Consider the following 25,616-nt stretch of genomic DNA (forward strand, 5'->3'; position numbering starts at 1 on the left):
TGCGACAATAGCGAATATTCATTCACTATTGTCACGCAACTGGGTGGGCTCACTGCGCCCCGAGCCCACCGTATTTTGAAGCCTATTAGAGCCTCTGGCTCTAATCACATGCTTCAAAAAACAAAACAAAAAAACACCCCATTGGAATCCATGTGTCCGGCGCCCTGCATGTAGATTAGGGAGCCAGACTGCATTATGGGTCGCCACTGCTGCAAGCACACAGTAGGATCCTTCAGGATGGAGAGCAGGGGAAGGATCCAGTAACTATGTCACATTTACCAGCCCCTTTCTTTCCTGAATGAATACAATGGGTGATTGGTACTGATCACTTACTGTGTTCATTCATAACTGAAGCATAGTAAATTGTGTTTGTTTTTTTTTGTTTTTTGGAGGGGGTTCCTGTTAGGTTGACTGTATTGGGACCCGTGGTTTCTAACCACAGCCCAGATGGGAGGAGTGGCCCAGCAGAAAGGACTTCCCCCTGGGATTGAGCCACACTGTATCTGAGGTCAGTGGGTTTTACAGAGGGGGGGATTACACCGGAGGGGGAAACAATCACAAGGAAAGCAAAGATTTGCACTAGAAGTGTAAGATTTGTAAAAAGAAAATCAGAGATTGTACAGTGTAGAGTGCGCTAAAATTCATTATAGTGTATGTTTTCCTGAAAATATAATAATTAATATACAGTTGTGCAACATAAAAAAAATGCAACATTGTATTCAAGAGAACTTCTGCTTAAAAAATCTGGGGGAAAAAATAAATATATATATATAATATATATATATATATATATATATATATATATATATATATATATATATATATATATATATATATATATATATATATATATATATATATATATATATATATATATATATATATATATATATAGAATATGAATATATATATATATATATATATATATATATATATTCTATTTATTATTATTTTCTGTTATATTTTTAATACTTCCAGCTGAAAACGCCGATTTTAAAAATTGTAAAAATGTGTGCCCAAAATAAAAAAATAAAACACATCAGGAGCCTGCAGAGGATGAAAAGATTGTATTATAGGTTCAGTTTTAACTGAAGTATAATATGTGTGTGTCATAATGTATGAAATATAACCGAAGAATAAGCTACAGGACAGAGGACAACATATTAACACATAATGTAAGATGCAGTTATTAAAATCACCACAAGATGGCGATATCATGTAGATTGAGAGGACTGCTCAGGCAGGAAGTGATGTAAGGACAGGAAGTGATGTAACGTAGGAACAGGAAGTGATGTAAGAAAAAGACAAGACGTTCTATAAGGTAAAGACAGGAAGTTGTTGGTGAGAGAACGAGGTGGAGAGGAGACATCACCGGAACACACAGAGGAGGTAATAAGATATTATTTTATATTTATACCCAGTAACCCCCCGTCATGTCCGTCCTCTTCCTCCATAGTCACTGTGATGTCTTTTATCTCCAACATCCACTACTACAGACATATCACATCCTGTATATTGGAGTCATTTTATAATATGTGTCCAGATTAAGGATGAGCCGAACACCCCCCTGTTCGGTTCGCACCAGAACATGCGAACAGGAAAAAAGTTCGCTCGAACACGCGAACACCGTTAAAGTCTATGGGACACGAACATGAATAATCAAAAGTGCTAATTTTAAAGGCTTATATGCAAGTTATTGTCATAAAAAGTGTTTGGGGACCCGGGTCCTGCCCCAGGGGATATGGATCAATGCAAAATAAAGTTTTAAAAATGGAAGTTTTTTCAGGAGCAGTGATTTTAATAATGCTTAAAGTCAAACAATAAAAGTGTAATATCCCTTTAAATTTCGTAGCTGGGGGGTGTCTATAGTATGCCTGTAAAGGGGCGCATGTTTCCCGTGTTTAGAACAGTCTGACAGCAAAATGACATTTCGAAGGAAAAATTCCATTTAAAACTACCCGCGGCTATTGCATTGCCGACAATACACATAGAAGTTCATTGATAAAAACGGCATGGGAATTCAACACAGGGAAACCCCGAACCAAAATAAAAAAAAAAAAAATGACGTGGGAGTCCCCCTAAATTCCATACCAGGCCCTTCAGGTCTGGTATGGATATTAAGGGGAACCCCGGCCAAAATTTAAAAAAAAAATGACGTGGGAGTCCCCCTAAATTCCATACCAGGCCCTTCAGGTCTGGTATGGATTTTAAGGGGAACCCCGCGCCAAAAAAAAAAAAACGGCGTGGGGTCCCCCCAAAAATCCATACCAGACCCTTATCTGAGCACGCAACCTGGCATGCCGCAGGAAAAGGGGGGGGGATGAGAGTGCGCCCCCCCTCCTGAACCGTACCAGGCCACATGCCCTCAACATTGGGAGGGTGCTTTGGGGTAGCCCCCCAAAACACCTTGTCCCCATGTTGATGAGGACAAGGGCCTCATCCCCACAACCCTGGTCGGTGGTTGTGGGGGTCTGCGGGCGGGGGGCTTATCGGAATCTGGAAGCCCCCTTTAACAAGGGGACCCCCAGATCCCAGCCCCCCCCTGTGTGAAATGGTAAGGGGGTACTTACCCCTACCGTTTCACTAAAAAACTGTTAAAAATGACAAGAGACAGTTTTTGACAATTCCTTTATTTAAATGCTTCTTCTTTCTTCTATCTTCCTTCATCTTCTTCTGGTTCTTCTGGCTCTTCTGGTTCTTCCTCCGGCGTTCTTGTCCAGCATCTCCTCCGCGGCGTCTTCTATCTTCTTCTCCTCGGGCCGCTCCGCACCCATGGCATGGGGGGAGGCTCCCGCTCTTCTCTTCATCTTCTTCTTCATCCTCTTCTCTTCTTCCTTCTTCTCTTCCTCATTTTCTTCTCTGGGCCACTCCGCACCCATGCTGGCATGGAGGGAGGCTCCCGCTGTGTGACGGAGTCTCCTCGTCTGACGGTTCTTAAATAATGGGGGGGCGGGGCCACCCGGTAACCCCGCCCCCTCTGACGCACGGTGACTTGACGGGACTTCCCTGTGACGTCACGGGGAATGCCACAGGGAAGTCCCGTCATGTCCCGTGCGTCAGAGGGGGCGGGGTCACCGGGTGGCCCCGCCCCCCGGTATTTAAGAACCGTCAGACGAGGAGACGCCGTCACACAGCGGGAGCCTCCCTCCATGCCAGCATGGATGCGGAGCGGCCCGGAGAAGAAAATGAAGAAGAGAAGGAAGAAGAGAAGAGGATGAAGAAGAAGATGAAGAGAAGAGCGGGAGCCTCCCCCCATGCCATGCGTGCGGAGCGGCCCAAGGAGAAGAAGATAGAAGACGCCGCGGAGGAGATGCTGGATGAGAACGCCAGAGGAAGAACCAGAAGAAGAAGAAGATGAAGGAAGATAGAAGAAAGAAGAAGCATTTAAATAAAGGAATTGTCAAAAACTGTCTCTTGTCATTTTTAACATTTTTGACAGTTTTTTAGTGAAATGGTAGGGGTAAGTACCCCCTTACCATTTCACACAGGGGGGGGCCGGGATCTGGGGGTTCCCTTGTTAAAGGGGGCTTGCAGATTCCGATAAGCCCCCCGCCCGCAGACCCCCACAACCACCGACCAGGGTTGTGGGGATGAGGCCCTTGTCCTCATCAACATGGGGACAAGGTGTTTTGGGGGGCTACCCCAAAGCACCCTCCCAATGTTGAGGGCATGTGGCCTGGTACGGTTCAGGAGGGGGGGCCCGCACTCTCGTCCCCCCCTCTTTTCCTGCGGCCTGCCAGGTTGCGTGCTCGGATAAGGGTCTGGTATGGATTTTTGGGGGGACTTACGCCGTTTTTGTTTTTTTTTTGGCGTGGGATTCGGGTCTGGTATGGAATTTAGGGGGAACCCCACGTCATTTTTTTTAAAAATTTTGGCCGGGGTTCCCCTTAATATCCATACCAGACCTGAAGGGCCTGGTATGGAATTTAGGGGGACTCCCACGTCTTTTTTTTTTTTTTTAATTTTGGTTCGGGGTTTCCCTGTGTTGAATTCCCATGCCGTTTTTATCAATGAACTTCTATGTGTATTGTCGGCAATGCAATAGCCGCGGGTAGTTTTAAATGGAATTTTTCCTTCGAAATGTAATTTTGCTGTCAGACTGTTCTAAACAAAGGAAACATGCGCCCCTTTACAGGCATACTATAGACACCCCCCAGCTACGAAATTTAAAGGGATATTACACTTTTATTGTTTGACTTTAAGCATTATTAAAATCACTGCTCCTGAAAAAACGTCCGTTTTTAAAACTTTTTTTTGCATTGATCCATGTCCCCTGGGGCAGGACCCGGGTCCCCAAACACTTTTTATGACAATAACTTGCATATAAGCCTTTAAAATTAGCACTTTTGATTTCTCCCATAGACTTTTAAAGGGTGTTCTGCGGCATTCGAATTTGCCGCGAACACCCCAAATTGTTCGCTGTTCGGCGAACTTGCGAACAGCCAATGTTCGAGTCGAACATGAAGCTCATCCCTAGTCCAGATACATCCTAAATATAGAACCATTTATCCAACTGCCCATGCAGAGCCTCTGGTTTATAGACCAGATACATCCTAAATATAGAACAGTTTATCCAACCAGGGCTGCTGCTAGAAATCATGCTGCCTTATACAACCTACTTGACAGGCCCACCTCCTCCGAAAATATTAAATTATATTTTTGCTAAAATACCAAGACCACAATGCTATGCTTCACAGCCATTGCAGAAAGACCCATTCAAGTGAATAGCGCTGCTCTGCAAGCACCCCAGAACCATGTGCAAAGTTCAGAAAATTGCCTGAAAACAGAGATAAACAGTACAAGAAGATTCTAAAAGTCAACAAGAAAATTTCCTGAGCTTCTGACTGAAAAAGAACCATATGAAGGGTCCATTTCAATTCCTCAATATAATGTCATGTCCCCAACAAATGAGGTGGAGATACTGTACACCATATGAAAGGTCCATCTCCATTCCTCAATATAACGTCATGTTCCCAACAAATGAGGAGGAGAATACTGTACATCATATGAAAGGTCCATCTCCATTCCTCAATATAATGTAATGTTCCCAACAAATGAGGAGGAGATACTGTACACCATATAAAAAGGTCCATCTGTATTACTTAATATAACATCATGGCCCAACAAATGAGGAGATACTGTACACCATATGAAAGGTCCATTTCAATTCCTCAATATAATGTCATGTCCCAACAAATGAGGTGGAGATACTGTACACCATATGAAAGGTCCATCTCCATTCCTCAATATAATGTCATGTTCCCAACAAATGAGGAGATACTGTACACCATATGAAAGGTCCATCTCCATTCCTCAATATAACGTCATGTTCCCAACAAATGAGGAGGAGATACTGTACACCGTATGAAAGGTCCATTTCAATTCCTCAATATAATGTCATGTCCCAACAAATGAGGTGGAGATACTGTACACCATATGAAAGGTCCATCTCCATTCCTCAATATAACGTCATGTTCCCATCAAATGAGGAGATACTGTACACCATGTGAAAGGTCCATCTCCATTCCTCAATATAACAATGTGCTTTTGTTTGGTAAATTGTTTTCCTTATTTTACATTTTATTTTCACTCCTGTAGCATGTTTTCTCTCTCTGACCATCCAGTGTAGTATGTTCCACTGACAGTTTTATGGAACATGTTATAAACTATATTATCTGAATCTCTTTGGTGATGTCAGAAGTCAAACTTGAGACCCCCCCTTCCCCCAATATCGTAGATCATTTGAACTATATAACTTCATTCTTCAGTGCACATCTACTGTTGCCTAGTATGGTTTGGGTGTATCATCTGATCTGGTTCATATTCATTTGCTGTTATAATTGTACCCAATTCAATGGCAGAGCTCTGGGAAAGTGATGAATGATGGACATGACTTCTGAATACAAGGCGTATAAAAACAAACATAACATATATAAAAATTGTTTTTTAGCAGATGGACAGTATTTTTGGAATCTGAATACATCCGAGAGACATCTTGATATATCACCAGATTGTACTGCAGAAGATAGTGACCTTATAATGCAAAATATTCTTGTGGCAAGTTCAATGGATCCTTTCTGAGGAATCTTCTAAACAAATCCCATACTATGACTTCAGATGTCCATCTAAGATCAATAGATCCTTCTAGTCCTGATGAATCTTCTGATAAATCCCATACTATGACCTCAGATATCCATCTAAGATCAATTAATCCTTCTAATCCTGAGGAATCTTCTGATAAATCCCATACTATAACCTCAGATATCCATCTAAGATCAATGGCTTCTTTTAATCCTGAGGAATCTTCTGATAAATCCCATACTATGACTTCAGATGTCCATCTAAGATCAATGGATCCTTCTAATCCTGAGGAACCTTCTGATAAATCCCATACTATGACTTCAGATGTCCATCTAAGATCAATGGGCCCTTCTAATCCTGAGGAATCTTCTGATAAATCCCATACTATGACTTCAGATGTCCATCTAAGATCAATGGATCTTTCTAATCCTGAGGAATCTTCTGATAAATCCCATACTATGACTTCAGATGACCATCTAAGTTCTCACAGTGCTGACAGATCAACAGATCCATCCAATCCACATAAATCCTCTTTATGCCATGAGGGAGCTCACACAGGAGGGAGCTCATTATCATGTTTGGTGTGTGGGAAAACATTCACTAAGAGAAAAGGACCTCTTAAACACCAGAAAACCCACAAGAATGAGCGTCCTTATTCATGTTCAGAGTGCGGAAAATGTTTTGCTAAACAAGGAAACCTGCTTACTCACCAGAGAATTCACACAGATGAGCGTCCCTTTTTCTGTTCAGAGTGCGGGAAACGTTTTTCTGAAAAAGGAACCCTTCTGAAACACCATAGACTTCACACTGGTGAGCGTCCTTATTCATGTTCAGAGTGCGGAAAAAGGTTTTCACAGAAGGGATCTCTTCTTACGCACCAGAGAAGTCATACGGGCGACTATCCCTTTTCCTGTTTAGAGTGTGGCAAATCTTTTTCTGACAAAAGAAACCTTCTTAAACACCAGAGAGTTCACACGGGTGAGCGTCCCTTTTCCTGCTTAGAGTGCGGAAAATGTTTTTCTGACCAAGGAAACCTTCGTAAACACGAAAGACGGCACACACGCAAACAGTCAAGTGAGCGTCCTTATTTATGTTCAGAGTGTGGGAAATGTTTCACCTTGAAAGGAGGCCTTGTTAGACACCACCTGAGAATTCACTCAGGTGAGCGTCCTTTTTCATGTTCAACGTGTGGGAAATGTTTCGCTATCAAAGAAACCCTGGCCTCTCACCAGAGAATTCACTCAGGTGACCGTCCGTATTTATGTACAGAGTGCGGAAAATGTTACGCTCAGAGACACTCCCTTCTTGCACACATGAGAAGACACAGCTCAGAGCATCCGAACAATTTTCAGACTGTTATAAATGTTGTACAGATCACATAAGTCTAATCGGAGAGAAGACGCCTGCTGACGCGTTTCGTCAAATGTACGATGGCTTTTATCGGGTGGGACTGTTCATTCTATAGAACACCTGGAGGATATATATAATTATATAATGGGGGCATCCTGGGAAAAGTCATGTTTCTTTTATAGGTGGAGCTTATTAGGCTGAGTCTTCTGTTGGCTTCTTCTGTTTCTTGGAGACTCCAAATGGTGGGATGAGCCTCCTATAGGTTCCTCCCTTCCCCCTTCACCACCACCACTCAGCCTTATTCCCACTCTTGTTTTTCCATTTTGCTATAAAAGTAAAAATACAGCATGCAGAGTGGTGGTCCCTCGTAGTCGCCGGTTTAAAAACCCAGGAACTCAATGATAAAAGCCTCCAAGGGAACAATTGTAACCCCAGGAGCCTCAGATTTTCAGGGGAATGGCCCAAGAGGTTCAACCACAACACAGCAAATTGGGAGCTAAGCGATAAGATTTGTGTCTTTAGGGGTATTCAGTAGAGGAGACGGAGGGTGGGAACTGGGGGAGGGGATTGGCATATGAATGTTGCAATATTTGAATATAAATTGAATGCATATGTAAATTACCAAATTTATTTGTGCGCTATGTGACCGGGCAGTGCTGGGCAGAGGTAGTGACCGTCTTGGGCTTCATGCTGTGATCTCAGGACATAGCCAGAGGTTCAGCCTTTAAGGGGCAGGCGACAAAAAATCAGGACTATCCCAACAAATCCGTGACTGCTTGCAAGTATGTAATTATGGCAGTAAAGTTCTCACAGAAAACAGTACCAATCTGTTCTCACATTTGCAAAGACTGCAAAATAAAAATTAACACCCTGAGAGCAATGACAAGACATGGGGCAACCTACGCGTGCCGTCTTTGCAAATGTGAGAGAAGATCAGTATTGTTTTCTTTTAGATCTTTATTACTGTTCTGGAAATTTTATAGATAGGCAACTCCTATCCTCAAATTGATCAGTGGTTCCAAATGTAATTATTAGATTTAGTTCACTCTTTTTCTTTATTTTTATTTTTGATGGTAGACTCCTAGAGGGTACAGTATATTGTTATGTACTGTATATTTTGTTCCTTTGGGTTATTATGTGGATGTAAATTTATAATAGACACCTATGTTGTTAATATATTACGGTTCACAGGTTAATTTTGCTAGTGCCATCATTAGACCTTGGGATATATTGTTTTATATATATATATATATATATATATATATATATATATATATATATATATATATATTATTTGTGTTTTTGCTATATCCTATATACAATTTCCTAGTTAGTTCTAAAACGGGAAAACATATGTTTGGTCTTCAAAAAAAGGGTTTAGGGTTTCCCCTTGAAGAACAAGGTTAGGACTCAGGGATTGGAATAGGGACCTCGTCAGGGTTAGGGTTTCCCCTTGAAGAACAAGGGTGGGACTCAGGGATTAAGGTTATGGTTAGGGTCAGGGTTAGGGTTTCCCCTTGAAGAACAAGGTTAGGACTCAGGAATTGGAATAGGGACCTCCTCCAAAGGTCAGCAGGCGGGTCCCCAGAGGTCAATGGTCAAGATGCGTGGCTGACCCACCCCCACCAAAGTGTTCCGCCTACCCCAACTAAGTCAGGGATGAACAAGCCGGGGAATGAACAAGTCGGGGAAAGCACAGTGCACAAAGCAAGCTCCATATAGACATGGATGAGCGAGTTTGGGATGGAGGAACTTGACTGGCCTGCACAGAGTCCTCACCTCAACTGTCAACACCTTTGGGATGAATTAGAGCTGAGCCTGGGAGCCAGGCCATCTCATCCAACATCAGTGCCTAACCTCACAAATGCGCTTCTGGAAGAATGGTCAGACATTCCCATAGACATGATTTTTACCAGAATAATGTAGGTTACAGTCTTTATATATCACAAAGTGGTGATGTCATATCTCCCAACCATCCGGATTTCACTGGACTGTCCTGAGATTTCAACAAAATGCTGGTGTCCCAAGGATCCAGGCTGAGACCCAGAGCCCACTGCCAGAAAAAAAAACAGGCACTTGACCCCAATAGTGTACGTCTTAGGGGCTTGTTGGCATTGGTCACCTCCTGCAACTGTCCATCCAGAGCCTCTGGTTTAAAGACAAGATACATCCTAAATATAGAACCATTTATCCAACTGTCCATCCAGAGCCTCTGGTTTATAGACCAGATACATCCTAAATATAGAACCATTGATCCAACTGTCCATCCAGAGCCTCTGGTTTATAGACCAGATACATCCTAAATATAGAACCATTTATCCAACTGTCCATCCAGAGCCTCTGGTAGACAGTTTGCCTTCTCTATTTACACAGAATTATAAAGTCACAATGAAAATGTATTTATCTCAATGCTCATAATCATCCACCATCTCTCTTTACAAGACACCACCCGATACAGTGCCTCCACCTCACTGCCTGAAAACAGAGATAAACAGTGTAAGAACATTTTAAAATTCAATAAGGAAATCACTGAGCTTTTGCCTGGAGAGGGAACCCTATGAAAGGTCCATCTCCATTCCTCAATATAATGTTATGATCCCAACAGATGAGAAGGAGATACTGTACACCATATGAAAGATACATCTCCATTCCTCAATATAATGTTATGATCCCAACAAATGAGGAGGAGATTCTGGTTCATATTTAATGTTTGCTGTTATGATTGTACCCAACTCAGTGCCAGAGCTCTGGGAAAGTGTTTTAGTCGACACAAACTCATCTTTTATTTTGTATGAGGAAACTGTGTGCGTAAACTAAAATTGATTTTATTGTATTTCTTCCTGAAAAAAAATAAACGTTCATGTAACATAAAAACTTGCAAGGACTACCATTGTATTCTTAAGGCCCCTGCTTTCAGAACACGTATAATTTTCTGAGGGAATAAATATACATCTAGCCAAAGATGCAGTTTTTATTACGTGTGAGCAAGAACACATCAGTATTTCACAGAGGGTGTAAAATATTCAATTATTGATTTGGATTTAACTGAAGTATAATGTGTGCGTTTCATAATGTATGAAATATACCTGAAGAATGAGCTACAGGGCAGAGAGCCAAATACTAGATTATAACACAGTGTGCAGTTATTGAAATCACCACAAGATGGCGATATCACTTAGATTGGGTGGACCGCTCAGACAGGAAGTGATGAACACATAGGAACAGGAAATGAGGTATAACAAAGACAAGGACAGGAAGTTCTGGGTTAGAGAAGAATGAGGTATAGAGAGACATCGCTGGATTACACAGAGGAGGTAATAAGATATTATTTTATATTTACACCCAGTAATCCCCCCGTCATGTCCGTCCTCTTCATCCATACTCACTGTGATGTCTTTTATCTCCAACATCCACTACTACAGACATATCACATCCTGTATATTGGAGTTATTTTATAATATGTGTCCAGATACATCCTAAATATAGAGCCATTTATCCAACTGTCCATCCAGAGCCTCTGGTGGACAGTTCGCCTTCTCTATTTACACAGAATTATAAAGTCGCAATGAAAATGTATTTATTTATCATCCACCCGATACAGTGCCTCCACCTCACTGCCTGAAAACAGAGATAAACAGTGTAAGAACATTTTAAAAGTCAATAAGGAAATCGCTGAGCTTTTGACTGGAGAGGGAACTCTATGAAAAGTCCATCTCCATTCATCAATATAATGTCATGTTTCCAAAAAATGAGGAGGAGATACTGTACACCATATGAAAGGTCCATCTCCATTCCTCAATATAACGTCATGTTCCCAACAAATGAGGAGATACTGTACACCATATGAAAGGTCCATCTCCATTCCTCAATATAATGTCATGTTCCCAACAAATGAGGAGGAGATACTGTACACCATATGAAAGGTCCATCTCCATTCCTCAATATAACGTCATGTTCCCAACAAATGAGGAGGAGATACTGTACACCATATGAAAGGTCCATTTCCATTCCTCAATATAACGTCATGTTCCCAACAAATGAGGAGGACATATTGTACACCATATGAAAGGTCCATCTCCATTCCTCAATATAATGTTATGATCCCAACAGATGAGGAGGAGATACAGGTTTATATTTACTGTTTGCTGTTATGATTGTACCCAACTCAATGCCAGAGCTCTGGGAAAGTGTTAAATGATATACAGTATATCAGTGGTTCTCAACCTCAGTCCTCAAGTACTCTCAACAGGCCATGTTTGCAGGTCTTCCTTTATCTTGCCTATGTGCTTTAAATCAGAATCAGGGTCAATGGTTTGGTATTTTGGACAGCTATTTCATCTAAGAGAAATTCCCAAAACATATCCTGTTGGGAGTACTTGAGGACTGGGTTGAGAACCACTGATATATATGACTTCTTAACCCAGTGTGTATAAAAACTAAGATAACCTATATTAAAAATTGTTTTTCAGCAGATGGGCAGTGTTTTTGGATTTTAAATACATTGGCGAGACGTCTTATTATATCTCGAAATTGTCCTTCAGAAGCTGGTGACATTGCACAATATCAATGGATCCTTCTAATCCTGAGAAATCTTCTGGTAAATCCCATGCTATGACTTCAGATGTCCATCTAAGATCAACAGATCCTTCCAATCCTGTGGACTCGTCTGTTAAATCCCATACTATGACTTCAGATGTCCATCTAAGATCAATGGATCCTTCTAATCCTGAGGAACCTTCTGATAAATCCCATACTATGACTTCAGATGTCCATCTGAGATCAATGGATCCTTCTAATCCTGAGGAACCTTCTGATAAATCCCATACTATGACTGCAGATGTCCATCTAAGATCAATGGATCCTTCTTATCCTGAGGAATCTTCTCATAAATTCCATAATATGACCTCGGATGTCCATCTAAGATCATTGAATTCTTCTAATTTTGAGGGATCTTCTCATAAATCCCATACTATGACTCCAGATGTCCATCTAAGTTCTCACAATACTGACAGATCAAAAAATCCATCCAATCCCCAGAAATCCTCTTCAAGCCATGAGGAAGCTCACACAGGAGGGAGCTCATTGTCATGTTTGGTGTGCACCAAATCATTTACTAACAGAAAATCACTTTTTAAACACCAGGAATCTCACAAGTCTGAGCACCCTCATTCATGTTCGGAGTGCGGAAAATATTATTCTAATAAAGGTAACCTTGTTATACACCAGAGAATTCACAAGGGTGAGCATTCTTATTCATGTTCAGAGTGTGGAAAATGCTTCTATAGGAAAGATAAATTTGTTGCACACCAGAGAATCCACAAGGGTGAGCGCCCTCATTCATGTTCGGATTGCGGTAAGAGTTTTACAAGGAAAGAATCCCTTCTTGCACACCAGAAACGTCATACAAGAGAACGTCCCTTTCCCTGTTTAGAGTGCGGGAAACATTTTTCTAGTAAAGAATACCTTCTTGTACACAAGAGACTTCACACAGGTGAGCGTCCCTTTTGCTGTTCAGAGTGCGAAAAATGTTTCACTGACAAAGCGAGCCTCGTTAGACACCAAAGAAATCACACTGGTGAGCGTCCCTATTCATGTTCGGAATGCGGGAAATCTTTTACTATGAAAGCAAATCTTCGTAATCACTTGAGAACTCATACAGGTGAGCGTTCCTATTCCTGTTCAGAGTGCGGAAAATGTTTTGCTAAACAAGGAAACCTTCTTAGTCACCAGAGAATTCACACGGAGGAGCGTCCCTTTTCCTGTTTAGAGTGCGGGAAACGTTTTTCTGAAAAAGGAAACCTTCAGAAACACCGAAGACTTCACACTGGTGAGCGTCCCTATACATGTTCAGAGTGCGGGAAAAGTTTTTCACAAACAGGATCTCTTCTTACGCACCAGAGAAGTCACACGGGCGAGTGTCCTTTTACCTGTTTAGAGTGCGGCAAATCTTTTTCCGACAAAAGAAATCTTCTTAAACACCAGAGAGTTCATACGGGTGAGCGTCCCTTTTCCTGCTTAGAGTGCGGAAAATGCTTCTCTGAACAAGGAAACCTTCGTAAACACGAAAGACGCCACGCTGGAAATCAGGCAAGTGAGCGTCCTTATTCGTGTTCAGAGTGCGGGAAATGTTTCACCTCGAAAGGAGGCCTTGTTAGTCACCACAGAATTCACTCAGGTGAGCGTCCTTTTTCATGTTCAGAGTGTGGGAAATGTTTCACCATGAAAGGACACCTTGTTAGACACCAGAAATGTCACTCAGGTGAGCGTCCCTATTTATGTACAGAGTGCGGGAAATGTTTCACTGCGAAACAATCACTTCTTGCTCACATGGTAGTACACAGCTCAGAGCATCCAAACAACTTTCAGACTGTGATAAATGTTGTACAGATCACAGAAGTCTAATCGGAGAGAAGACGCCTACTGACGGGTTTCGACGCGTTTCGACAAATGTACGATGGCTGTTATCGGGTGGAACTGTTTAGCCCATAGAACACCTGGAGGAGAAAAAATGAATATATAATGGGGTACATCTTGGCAAAAGTCATGTTTCATATATAGGTGGAGCTTATCAGGATGAGTCTTCTGTTGGCTTCTTCTGGTTCTTGGAGACTCCAAGTAGTGAGATGTTCCTCCTATAGGTTCCTCCCTTTCCCCTTTACCACCACCACTTTACCTTATTCCCACTCTTGTTTTTCCATTTTGCTATAATATAAAAATACAACATGCCGAATGGTAGTTCCTCGTAGTCCCCGGTTTGCAAACCCAGGAACTCAATGATAAAAGCCTCCAAGGGAACAATTATAACCTCACGAGCCTCAGATTTTCAGGGGAATGGCCCAAGAGGTTCAACCACATCACAGCAAATTGGAAGCTAAGTGATAAGATTTGTGTTTTTAGGGGTATTCAGTAGAGGAGATGGAGGGTGAGAACTGGGGGAGGGGATCGGCATATGAATGAACGGGTGATTTACATTTGAATGTTACGATAGTTGAATATGAATTTAATTCATATGTAAATCACCAAATTCAACTGTATGCAATGTGACCGGGCAATGCTGGGTAGAGGTAGTGACGGCCTTAGGTTTCCTCTCACACTCTAAAGACATGATCAGCATCTTCAGCATTATGGTTGCCCAAGGGCAGTTGTATCTGTAAGACTAGATGTCAAGAGCCCCTCCCACCATCAGAAGTCCTGAGTCCCCACCCTCCCTTACATTACAGTACAACCCCTTCCATACCTTGTGCTGCTGCCGGGAAGAAGCTGGGGTGGAGCTGGGAAGTATAAAGTGCAGGGTCTGGATATGAAAAAGAAAAGGGAAGTCACACATCCAAGATATCCTAGAGAGGTGAAGAGAGTGACAACCTCAGCCTGGACTCCAACCAGGCCACGCCCCAACGAGTTTCACTCGCCCCCCAGAGCTTAGTCATGGGGATAAAGTGCAGGAGGAGGGCTGGAGTCAGCTGAATGCAGAGAACAGGGGAGGCAGAGAAGAGAGGTGCTGTGGCTCCACAGATAAGTGCAGGTTCTGTAGGAGGGGTTCTGTCCTCTCTGCTGTCAACTGCTAAGTTGGGGGGCAGAGATGAGCCTCTCAGAGGCTGCATGGAGAACCACAGGATCTGGCGTAGAAGTTCTGTCCTCCTCGCTACTGCTGAGATTAGACAAGGTGGGATCCGAAATAACAAGGGGGTGGCAGAGCTGTCTTTCTGTAGTTTATTGCTTACAGAACCGGGGATGGGAGAGGGGTGAGGGTGATATGGGATACTAAAGGAACATTGAATGGTAACTTAAGGACACTCTGGTCTAGGCTCGGCTTTGGTGGGCTTTATGCCAAGGGTTAATAGGAATGACCAGAACTGAGGCCCTTTAAGATCTGTCTCAGAAAGGGCTACAGATGGCACATATCCTCCAACACAGTCACTTGGATCTTGAGGTCAGGTCTATTCTCACAATGTCTCTCCAGGACAGCTGAACTCCCCAGTTTCCCTCAGCAATCTCTATGCTTCAGGCCAACTACTTAGTTCCCAACTTCCCATACACTCTTCAGTCAAGGAGAGGTTAATAAAATTTCACAGGGCAGTTGTACACCTTCCAGCTTCAACCCAGCACTCTTCAGTGAGTCCTTCAGACCAGATCCTTAGGTGAGACTGCTTAGTTAGCCCCAAAGATGATTAAGAATACATCCGTCCCCCCTCCTCCCCACACAGCTGGGACCTCAATGAACATCAGCAAACTCCAGCAAAAACTGTCTCAGAGGGGCAACAGCCCCTGAGGCTGGGGATTTCTCCAGTAGGACAAGAATATGGCTGCTCCAAACCCCAGACTACTTATGTTCTTCTCCAACCTCCTACTGGGCACACTTCCCCAGGGATTAGCTGCAGCACAATAAAAATTCAAGCTGCCTCTTTGCAGCCCACTGTGTTCTAGAAGGCAGCGAAGCAATCAAAGGGTGCAACTTGTGAAACCCAGAACATCCCAAAGAAATCAACACCTGCTCCAATGATTACAGAGGAGCCAATTACATTTAATTGCATTTACCTATCATCCTAGCAACCTACCTAGGAGGGTGGTACATAATTATACACTGAATGAGTGTGCTTTATAATTGTATCCATTTTCAGCTTGTTTTTCATTCTATTGTTTCCTCGTCCTTACAAATATTATAGCATTGTCAGAGAGTTGTTTTTTTTTTCCATTGTGTTTTTTTCTTTCATTCTTTTTTTGTTAACTGCAATATAATCTGCGTGAGATAATAAAGAAATGAGTCAGTTGTATATTGAAGATGATATCAGTCTTATATATCCTATAAAAGAGAAACACAGGAAGCACAATGGCGCTCACGTTTTCCCCCGTAGTTCCAGCCTCACATCCATATTACATCTCCAAAATCATCCTCTACATGAATGAAAGCTGTAAGTGGGCGGAGTTACATGTATTTGGGGCTCGATATGTAGAAAATCACCCTGTACAAATCAATAAGAAACATCTGAACAGAATGTACGGACATGTGACATAATGTGGAGAAAATGATGATATTCATGATAAAAGAGGGGATTGAAGGGTTAATGATGTTTCTATGCTGTCTCTATTCTGTATATTTCCATGTTAGTTCTATTATCTGAGTTTGACTTGGAATGTGTTTACTTGCTAGAAATGTTTAGACTAATAGATTAGTGTGACTTGTTTATTATGGGAATATTTCGGCCACACCAGCTGAAGTACTGCATGGCACCTTTTAGCCTGACTCATTGAATAGCCCTTTAAACGCTTAGGGGGTACTTGAGGTTCATAGGACAATTCAGCAGAGGAGGGCGAGGAGGAGGGGGTAGAGCTGACAAATCTTGCATCATCACCAGCTGTATGGAGACGTGGAGGCACAACAAGCTGAAGCACTGAGCCCTGTCCTGCATCCTTCTGAGTTGCAAGCAGAGTTACCCAGTGAGCTGTGAACAAAATATATCATCCCTGACAATGCTTGCTGGACCACGTGTCAGCAGTATCCTGGACTTTGCGGCTGACTGCCTTGCTCAATGATGCCACAATATTGCCTTTGTGATGGTAGGGAGCTGGAATGGCCTTGCGTGAAAAGAAATAGCGACTGGGAACCTGCCATTGTGGTACAGCACAATCTGCAAATTCATGGGAGGGTGCAGAATCCACTAGCCGGAAAGGCAGAAGTTGTAGAGCCAGCAGCTTTGACAAGCTTGCATTTGGACACTGGGCATGTGGGTGAAAGTGACTGTATTTTTTTTTCCGCTGGAGCAGATGGGGCAGATAAATTTGCCGGATATAATCTACAGCTGATGATGTGCTGCAAGGACCTGGGACACCCTGCGCTATACCATCATCCCTGTCAGTGGAGGCTGCTGAGAGGTCATGAGGTAAAGCAGGGGCAGACTGAGGTGAGTAAGGAGGAGAAACAGATTTGTGCCCCTTTTGTGTGGCTTTTAGGTGCTGAGTGGTTGGAGGTTAAATGCCTTGTCAAGCATGTGGTACCCAAATCGCTGGTGTTTTTGCCACGCTTGATGTGCTTGAGACAAAGTTTGCAAATAGCAACAGTGCAATTAGCTGCACATGTACTAAAAAAGGCTCAGACAGCTAAGCTGTAGGAAGTGGGCCAGGAGCTAACCGCTCCACATTGTAATGGAATAGGATGGCTGCTCTCTACTCTCCATGATGGCTGCCTCATTGGGGTTGTGCCTCACCCTCACTTTCTTCCTCTGCTCTATCTGGCACCCAAGTCACATCAGTGACCTCATCATCATCTCCTCCATCCTCATTACCACTGGAAACAACTTGGCAATATGCTGGGGGAACATGAATGCCAATTTGTGTATCAGTGTTGTTCCTGCCTTCCTCAACCTCAGAACCAACATTAGAATCATGTAATGGCTGTGCATCATCAACAAGCAAGTGGCTGATGCTGTGTTCAAATAACTCTGCTGACTCCTCCATGCCTGATGCTGGGGCTATGGCAGGAATAGCTGTGGACAAGGTGGCAGGTTTAGCCACTCTGGAAGCTACAGGGGACTGTGCACTAGTCTCTGCTTGGGTGGCGGAGGGTAAGGAGAATGAGGACAGTTTAGTAAGCCAATCCACCACCTCCTCGGCATGCTGTGGCTGGATAGCATGGGCAACATCACTAAACAGAGGAAATGATGCCCTGCTTGAGGACTGACCACGTCCACCTTTGTCTGTGGACACTTACGCTGCTGGCCCCCTTACAGTGCTATGGGAAAATCTGCCTCTCCTTGTTGTCCTCCCAGACATGGTGGGGGGGGGTGCTTATTAACAAAATGTAACAAAGATGTGGAAATGTGTACGTGGATGCACTTTATTCAATGGAAAGTGCTGTTTGGTGCACTTTAACTTGAGTACTCACTACACAGACACACTCCACAGATACACTATAATATACTGCATAAATCATGCAGTAACACATAGAAATATACTACGTTACACATGCACTAATGCACTAAAATATATGGCGTTGAACTTGCAGTAACCCACTGAACTATACTGCATTAAATGGAAGGTAATACACTCAAATATATAGCATTAAACTTACAGTAACGCAAGGAAATATACAGCGTTAAACTTGCAGTAACGCACAGAAATATATGGCGTTAAACTTCCAGTAACGCACAGAACTCTATAGCATTAAACTTGCAGTAACGCACAGAAATATATGGCGTTAAACTTCCAGTAACGCACAGAACTCTATAGCATTAAACTTGCAGTAACGCAATGAAATATACAGTGTTAAACTTGCAGTAATGCACAGAAATATATGGTGTTAAACTTGCAGTAACGCAATGAAATATACGGCGTTTAACTTGCAGTAATACACAGAACTATATGGCGCTAAACTTGAAGTAACTCAATGAAATGTATGGCGTTTAACTTGCAGTAACACACAGAAATATATGGCATTAAACTTGCAGTAGCGCATAGAACTATATGGCGTTAAACTTGTAGTAACGCAATGAAATATATGGCGTTAAACGGTCACTACACTCACACTCACTCAACTGTAACTAGATTCACACTAATGTAAAGATGACTGTTGGTCACTACACTACAACCACTGATCTGTCCCTAGATTCACACAAATATAAAGATGAATTGTGGGTCACTGCTCTCATACTGACTGCACTGTCTCTAGATTCACACTAAACTAATATTCTATACTGACAACAGAATCACAATAGCACACTAACTGTCTAGTAGCACTGAACAGAGCCCTGTTCTATCTCTCTACACAGCAATATCACACTAAAAATGGCCGCTATGGGAAGAATACATTTATAGTGTGGGTCAGGATTAAGAGCAATGAGCCAATAATGGATTGGACAGTGCTCTGTGCCCTGATTGGGCAAGGCTTTCATTGCTTCAGCCAATCAGGGCTTTCAATGCACTGTGCGGCAATGCAGTGCATTGTGGTCAATTGGCGGGCTGACCCAATAATTTGGTTGTTCGGCGAACGGGCGAACAGTTAATGTTCAGCCCCAAATCATGCATGGCCAAATCGTTTGTCCATCCTTTCTGGAGACTTTGGAGGATTGCTGAGCAGGTAGCAAGCTGAATGTTTCTTAGGGATTCCAGCTGTGCTTAAGGCAATCCATGCATACAGGATACAGAATATTATTTTGGTTACCAATATTTTTCACTATTTCATGGACACTTGCAGTTCTTATACCTGGCACTTTTGATATCTATTTACTCGACACAAACTCATCTTTTATTTTGTACACAAAAAAAAAAAATCTGAGAATCTATTGTTTGTATGCACTTAGATTTATTTTATTGTATTTCTTCCTGAAAAAAAATTGATTAATAAACAGTCATGCAACATAAAAAATTACGACTACTATTGTATTCTAGAGGGCTACTGCTTTCAGAAAACGTATAATATTCTGAGGGAATAAATATACATCTAGCCAAAAATGCAGATTTTACAATGTGTGAGCAAGAGCACATCAATATTCCGCAGAGGGTGTAAAAAAATATTCTATTATTGATTCAGATTTAACTGACGTATAATGTTCGTGTGTCATAAATAATGTATGAAATATAACCGAAGAATGAGCTACAGAGCAGAGGGCAGAATATTAACACATAACATAAGATGCGGTTATTGAAATCACCACAAGATGGTGATATCACTTCGATTGAGTGTACCGCTCAGACTGGAAGTAATGTAAAGACAGGAAGTGATGAAAACAGGAACAGGAAATGATGCAAGACAAAGACAAGACGTTACGTAAGGTAAGGACAGGAAATTCTGGGTTAGAGTAGAACGAGGTGGAGAGGAGACATCGCTGGATTACGCAGAGTAAGTAATAATGTATTATTAATGATATTATTTTGTATTTACACCCAGTAACCCCCCGTCACGTCCGTCCTCTTCCTCCATAGTCACTGTGATGTCTTTTATCTCCAACATCCACTACTACAGACATATCACATCCTGTATATTGTAGATATATTTTAATATGTGTCCAGATACATCCTAAATATAGAACCATTTATCTAACTGTCATCCAGAGCCTCTGGTTTATAGACCAGATACTTCCTAAATATTAAACCATTTATCCAACTGTCCATCCAGAGCCTCTGGTTTATAGACCAGATACATCCTAAATATAGAACCATTTATCCAACTGTCCATCCAGAGCCTCTGGTGTGATAATTGTCGCCTTCTCTATTTGCACAGAATTCTAAAGTAGTGATGCAAATGTATTTATCTCAATGCTCATAAACATCCACCATCTCTCTTTACAAGACACCACCCGATACAGTGCCTCCACCTCACTGTCTGTAAACAGAGATTAACAGTGTAAGACCATTCTAAAAGTCAATAAGAAAATCACTGAGCTTTTGACTGGAGAGGGAACTCTATGAAAGGTCCATCTCCATTCCTCAATATAGGGTCATGTTGTCAACAAATGAGGAGGAGATACTGTATACCCTATGAAAGGTCCATCTCCATTCCTCAATATGACGTCATGTTCCCAACAAATGAGGAGGAGATACTGTATACCATATGAAAGGTCCATCTCCATTCCTCAATATAACGTCATGTTCCCAACAAATGAGGAGGAGATACTGTACACCATATAAAAGGTCCATCCCCATTCCTCAATATAACGTCATGTTTCCAACAAATGAGGAGGAGATACTGTACACCATATGAAAGGTCCATCTCCATTTTCCAATATAATGTAATGTTCCCAACAAATGGGGAGGAGATACTGTACACCATATAAAAGGTCCATCCCCATTCCTCAATATAACGTCATGTTTCCAACAAATGAGGAGGAGATACTGTATACCATATGAAAGGTCCATCTCCATTCCTCAATATAACGTCATGTTCCCAACAAATGAGGAGGAGATACTGTACACCATATAAAAGGTCCATCCCCATTCCTCAATATAACGTCATGTTTCCAACAAATGAGGAGGAGATACTGTACACCATATGAAAGGTCCATCTCCATTTTCCAATATAATGTAATGTTCCCAACAAATGGGGAGGAGATACTGTACACCATATAAAAGGTCCATCCCCATTCCTCAATATAACGTCATGTTTCCAACAAATGAGGAGGAGATACTGTACACCCTATGAAAGGTCCATCTCCATTTTCCAATATAATGTAATGTTCCCAACAAATGGGGAGGAGATACTGTACACCATATAAAAGGTCCATCTCCATTTTCCAATATAATGTAATGATCCCAACAAATGAGGAGGAGATACCTACTTGGGTGTACCATATCATCTGATCTGGTTTATATTTACTGTTAGCTGTTATGATTGTACCCAACTCAATGCCAGAGCTCTGGGAAAGTGTTGAATGATATACATGACTTCTTAATGCAATGAGTATAAAAACTAACATAACATATATTAAAAATTGTTTTTCAGCAGACGGGCAGTATTTTTGGAATTTAAATACATTAGAGAGACATCTTATTATATCTCCAGATTGTACTTCAGAAGCTGGTGACATTGCACAATATCAATGGATACTTTTAATCCTGAGAAATCTTCTGCTAAATCCCATACTATGACTTCAGATGTCCACCTAAGATCAATGGATCCTTCTAATCCTTTGGAACCTCCTGATAAATCCCATACTATGACCTCAGATGTCCACCTAAGTTTAATGGATCCTTCTAATCCTGAGGAACCTTCTGATAATTCCCATACTGGGACTTCTAGAAAAGACAACCTTGTCGTACACCAGAGAATTCACAATGGTGAACGTCCTTATTCATGTACAGAGTGTGGGAAATGTTTCTCTAGGAAAAATAGCCTTGTTGTACACCAGGGAATTCACAACGGTGAGCTTCCATATTCATGTTCAGATTGCGGGAAACGTTTTCTATGGAAAGCATCCCTTCTTGCACACCAGAAACGTCATACGGGAGAGCGTCCCTTTTCCTGTTCAGAGTGCGGGAAATGTTTTTTTAGTAAAGACAGGCTTCTTACACACCAGAGAGTTCACACGGGGGAACGTCCCTTTTGCTGTTCAGAGTGCGGGAAATGTTTTTCTAGTAAAGAATACCTTCTTACACACCAGAGACTTCACACAGGTGAGTGTCCCTTTTGCTGTTCAGAGTGCGAAAAAGGTTTCCCTGACAAAGCGAGCCTTCTGAGACACCAAAGAAATCACACTGGTGAGCGTCCCTATTCATGTTCGGAATGCGGGAAATCTTTTGCTATGAAAGTAAATCTTCGTATTCACCTGAAAACTCATACAGGTGAGCGTTCCTATTCCTGTTCAGAGTGCGGAAAATGTTTTGCTGTCCAAGGAAACCTTCTTAATCACCAGAGAATTCACACGGAGGAGCGTCCCTATTCCTGCTCAGAGTGCGGGAAATGCTTTTCTGAAAAAGGAAGCCTTCTAAAACACCAAAGACTTCACACTGGTGAGCGTCCCTATTCCTGTTCAGAGTGCGGGAAAAGTTTTTCGCATAAAGGATCTCTTCTTACGCACCAGAGATGTCATACGGGCGAGTGTCCTTTTTCCTGTTTAGAATGCGGCAAATCTTTTTCTGACAAAAGAAACTTTCTTAAACACCAGAGAGTTCACAAGGGTGAGCGTCCCTTTTCCTGCTTAGAGTGCGGAAAATGCTTTTCTGAACAAGGAAACCTTCGTAAACACGAAAAACGTCACACTGGTAAGCAGGCAAGCGAGCGTCCTTATTCGTGTTCAGAGTGCGGGAAATGTTTCATCATGAAAGGAGACCTTGTTAGTCACCAAAGGATTCACTCAGATGAGCGTCCTTTTTCATGTTCAACATGCGGCAAATGTTTCTCTTCCAAAGGAACCCTGGCCTCTCACCAGAGAACTCACTCAGGTGAGCGTCCCTATTTATGTACGGAATGCGGGAAATGTTTCACTGTTAAAAAATCACTTCTTACACACATGACAAGACACATCTCAGAGCATCCAAACAACTTTCAGACTGTGGTAGATGTTGTACAGATCACATAAGTCTAATCTAAGAGAAGATTCCTGCTGACGCGTTTCGACAAATATACAATGACGTTTATTGAGTGGAAGTGTTTAGTCCAATACATTTGGAGGATAAAAAATGATTATATAATGGGGTACATCCTGGCAAAAGTCTTGTTTCATTTAAAGGGGGAGCTTATTAGGCTGAGTCTTCTGTTGGATTCTTCTGTTTCTTGGAGGTTCCAAATAGTGAGATGTTCCTCCTATAGGTTCCTCCCATCCCCCTTTACCACCACCACTTTGCCTTATTCCCACTCTTGTTTTTCCATTTTGCTATCAAATAAAAATACAGCATGCAGAGTGGTAGTCCCTCGTAGTCCCCGGTTTGCAAACCCAGGAACTCAATGATAAAAGCCTCCAAGGGAACAATTATAACCCAACGAGCCTCAGATTTTCAGGGGAATGGTCCAAGAGGTTCAAACACATCACAGCAAATTGGGAGCTAAGTGATCAGATATGTATCTTTAGGAGTATTCAGTAGAGGAGATGGAGGGTGGGAACAAGGGGAGGGGATCTGCATATGAATGGACGGGTGATTTACATAGGAATGTTGCAATTTTTGAATATGAATTGAATTCATATGTAAATCACCAAATTCAATTGTACACAATGTGACCGGACACTGCTGGGCAGAGGTATTGACGGTTTTGGGCTTCATGCTGGGATCTCGGGACAAAACCCGGGATGAAGCCTTCAAGGGACAGGCGACTAAAAATCAGGACTATCCCAACAAATCCAGGAATGTAAATATTAGTAATAAAGTTCTCATAGAAAACAGGACTGATCTGCTCCCACATTTGCAAAGACTGCACCATAAAAATTGCCCAATATGTGGGCAACATAATGACAATACACGGGGCAACCAACAAGTAACTGCGACAACATATGAATAATTGTATGCATAGACGGGCCACAGAATTAGCAATGTCAGCCATTAGACATCTGGAATTTTTTTCGTTCCGAATTCATTTTTTAACCCATTTAACAAATTTTTCTGAATATTCGTAAATTTGTAATGACTGGGGACCGCATGGTCACTGTAAATCTCAATGATCAACATCCGGCGGCAGCGGATTCTTTTGCTGATCGTATGGGGGAGAGCACGGAGGAGCACCGGAGGGAGGTGGGAGGGGGGGAAATGTCCCCTCCCATCGCCTGTAAGAACAATCAAGCGGCTGAACTGCCACTGAAAAGAATGATATCTGAATGATGCCTGCAGCTACACCCATCATTCCCATATCCCCATTTAAAGTCAATGATGTGATTGGGCTGGAAGTGGTTAATGACGTGCTTGTAGGAGATTTTAAGTGATATGTTTGGTTTTTTACTTCATGATCCACGTATAGGGAATAGACATTATACATATGATGTATGGTGATATGTGAGCACTGTTTGCTCAATCTTTTCTTTGTAACAGTTCTTCTTTATTCTGCAACCAGATCGATGTTATATACAAATTTCTTTATGTATATGTACAATAAAAGTTACCTTTAAAAAAAAAAAAAAATTCATATAATTGTAGCGCTACCCCCTAGAGGGCTGAAGATTTTAACTGGTTCTTTTTCCAGTCGGTTAAGAGGCCACCAGTCACACAAACAACAGTCCATTCAATCTGGTTCCAATAAACAGTTTAGGGGTTGGGGCAGGGGTGTCCAACTCAATTTCATCATGGGCTGCATCGGCATTATGGTTGCCCTCAATGGGCCAGTTGTATTTGTAAGACTAGATGTCCAGAGCACCTCACCTCCCCACCTTACATCAGATGGCAAAAGCCCCTCGACCATCAGAAGTCATGAGTCCCCCCACCCTCCTTTACATCACAGTACACCTCCCCCCCTCTTACCTTGTGTTGCTGCTGGGAAGAAGCTGGGGGTGGAGCTGGGAAGCATGAAGGAGCAAGGACTGGAAGATGGCTGGAGTCCGTTGAATGCTGAGACCAGGGGAGGCAGATACATGGGGGTGCTGCAGTTGAACAGATAGGTGCAGGTTCCATAGGAAGCATTCTGTCCTCTCTGCTGCCGACTACTGCGTGGGGGGGTTACTAGAGATGAGCCTCTCCAAGGCTGAACGGAGAACCGCAGGATCTGGCGGAGAAGTTCTGTCCTCCTCGCTGCTGCTGATTGCAGAGATTAGAAAAGGAGGGGTTCCGCAGCTGCG

At 42.3% G+C, this 25,616-nt stretch overlaps 3 protein-coding genes across 3 annotated transcripts in view; all 3 read left to right on the top strand.

Moving 5' to 3' along the window:
• Window positions 1–25,616, top strand: part of LOC141104742 (uncharacterized) — a 352,606-nt gene that overhangs the window by 205,105 nt on the left and 121,885 nt on the right. The window lies entirely within an intron of this gene.
• Window positions 1,285–10,186, top strand: LOC141104725 (uncharacterized). The gene is made up of 2 exons (XM_073594424.1): window positions 1,285–1,389; window positions 5,951–10,186. Exon 2 carries the CDS (start codon window positions 6,108–6,110, stop codon window positions 7,461–7,463), a length of 1,356 nt encoding a protein of 451 aa, XP_073450525.1. The 5' UTR covers window positions 1,285–1,389; window positions 5,951–6,107; the 3' UTR covers window positions 7,464–10,186.
• On the top strand, window positions 10,629–24,917 carry LOC141104744 (uncharacterized). The gene is made up of 3 exons (XM_073594449.1): window positions 10,629–10,745; window positions 11,901–13,761; window positions 22,353–24,917. Exons 2-3 carry the CDS (start codon window positions 11,998–12,000, stop codon window positions 23,436–23,438), a joined length of 2,850 nt encoding a protein of 949 aa, XP_073450550.1. The 5' UTR covers window positions 10,629–10,745; window positions 11,901–11,997; the 3' UTR covers window positions 23,439–24,917.

This window comes from Aquarana catesbeiana, linkage group LG08 (assembly GCF_042186555.1).
Source record: "Aquarana catesbeiana isolate 2022-GZ linkage group LG08, ASM4218655v1, whole genome shotgun sequence".
Taxonomy (NCBI): Eukaryota; Metazoa; Chordata; class Amphibia; order Anura; family Ranidae; genus Aquarana; species Aquarana catesbeiana.

Coding starts and splice junctions, on each gene's coding strand:
- LOC141104744 (XM_073594449.1), top strand. CDS start 11,998: ATGGATCCTTCTAATCCTGAGAAATCTTCTGGTAAATCCCATGCTATG. Junction 13,762..22,352: donor AATCACTTCTTGCTCACATG/GTAGTACACAGC, acceptor CTTGCACACCAG/AAACGTCATACGGGAGAGCG.
- LOC141104725 (XM_073594424.1), top strand. CDS start 6,108: ATGACTTCAGATGTCCATCTAAGATCAATAGATCCTTCTAGTCCTGAT.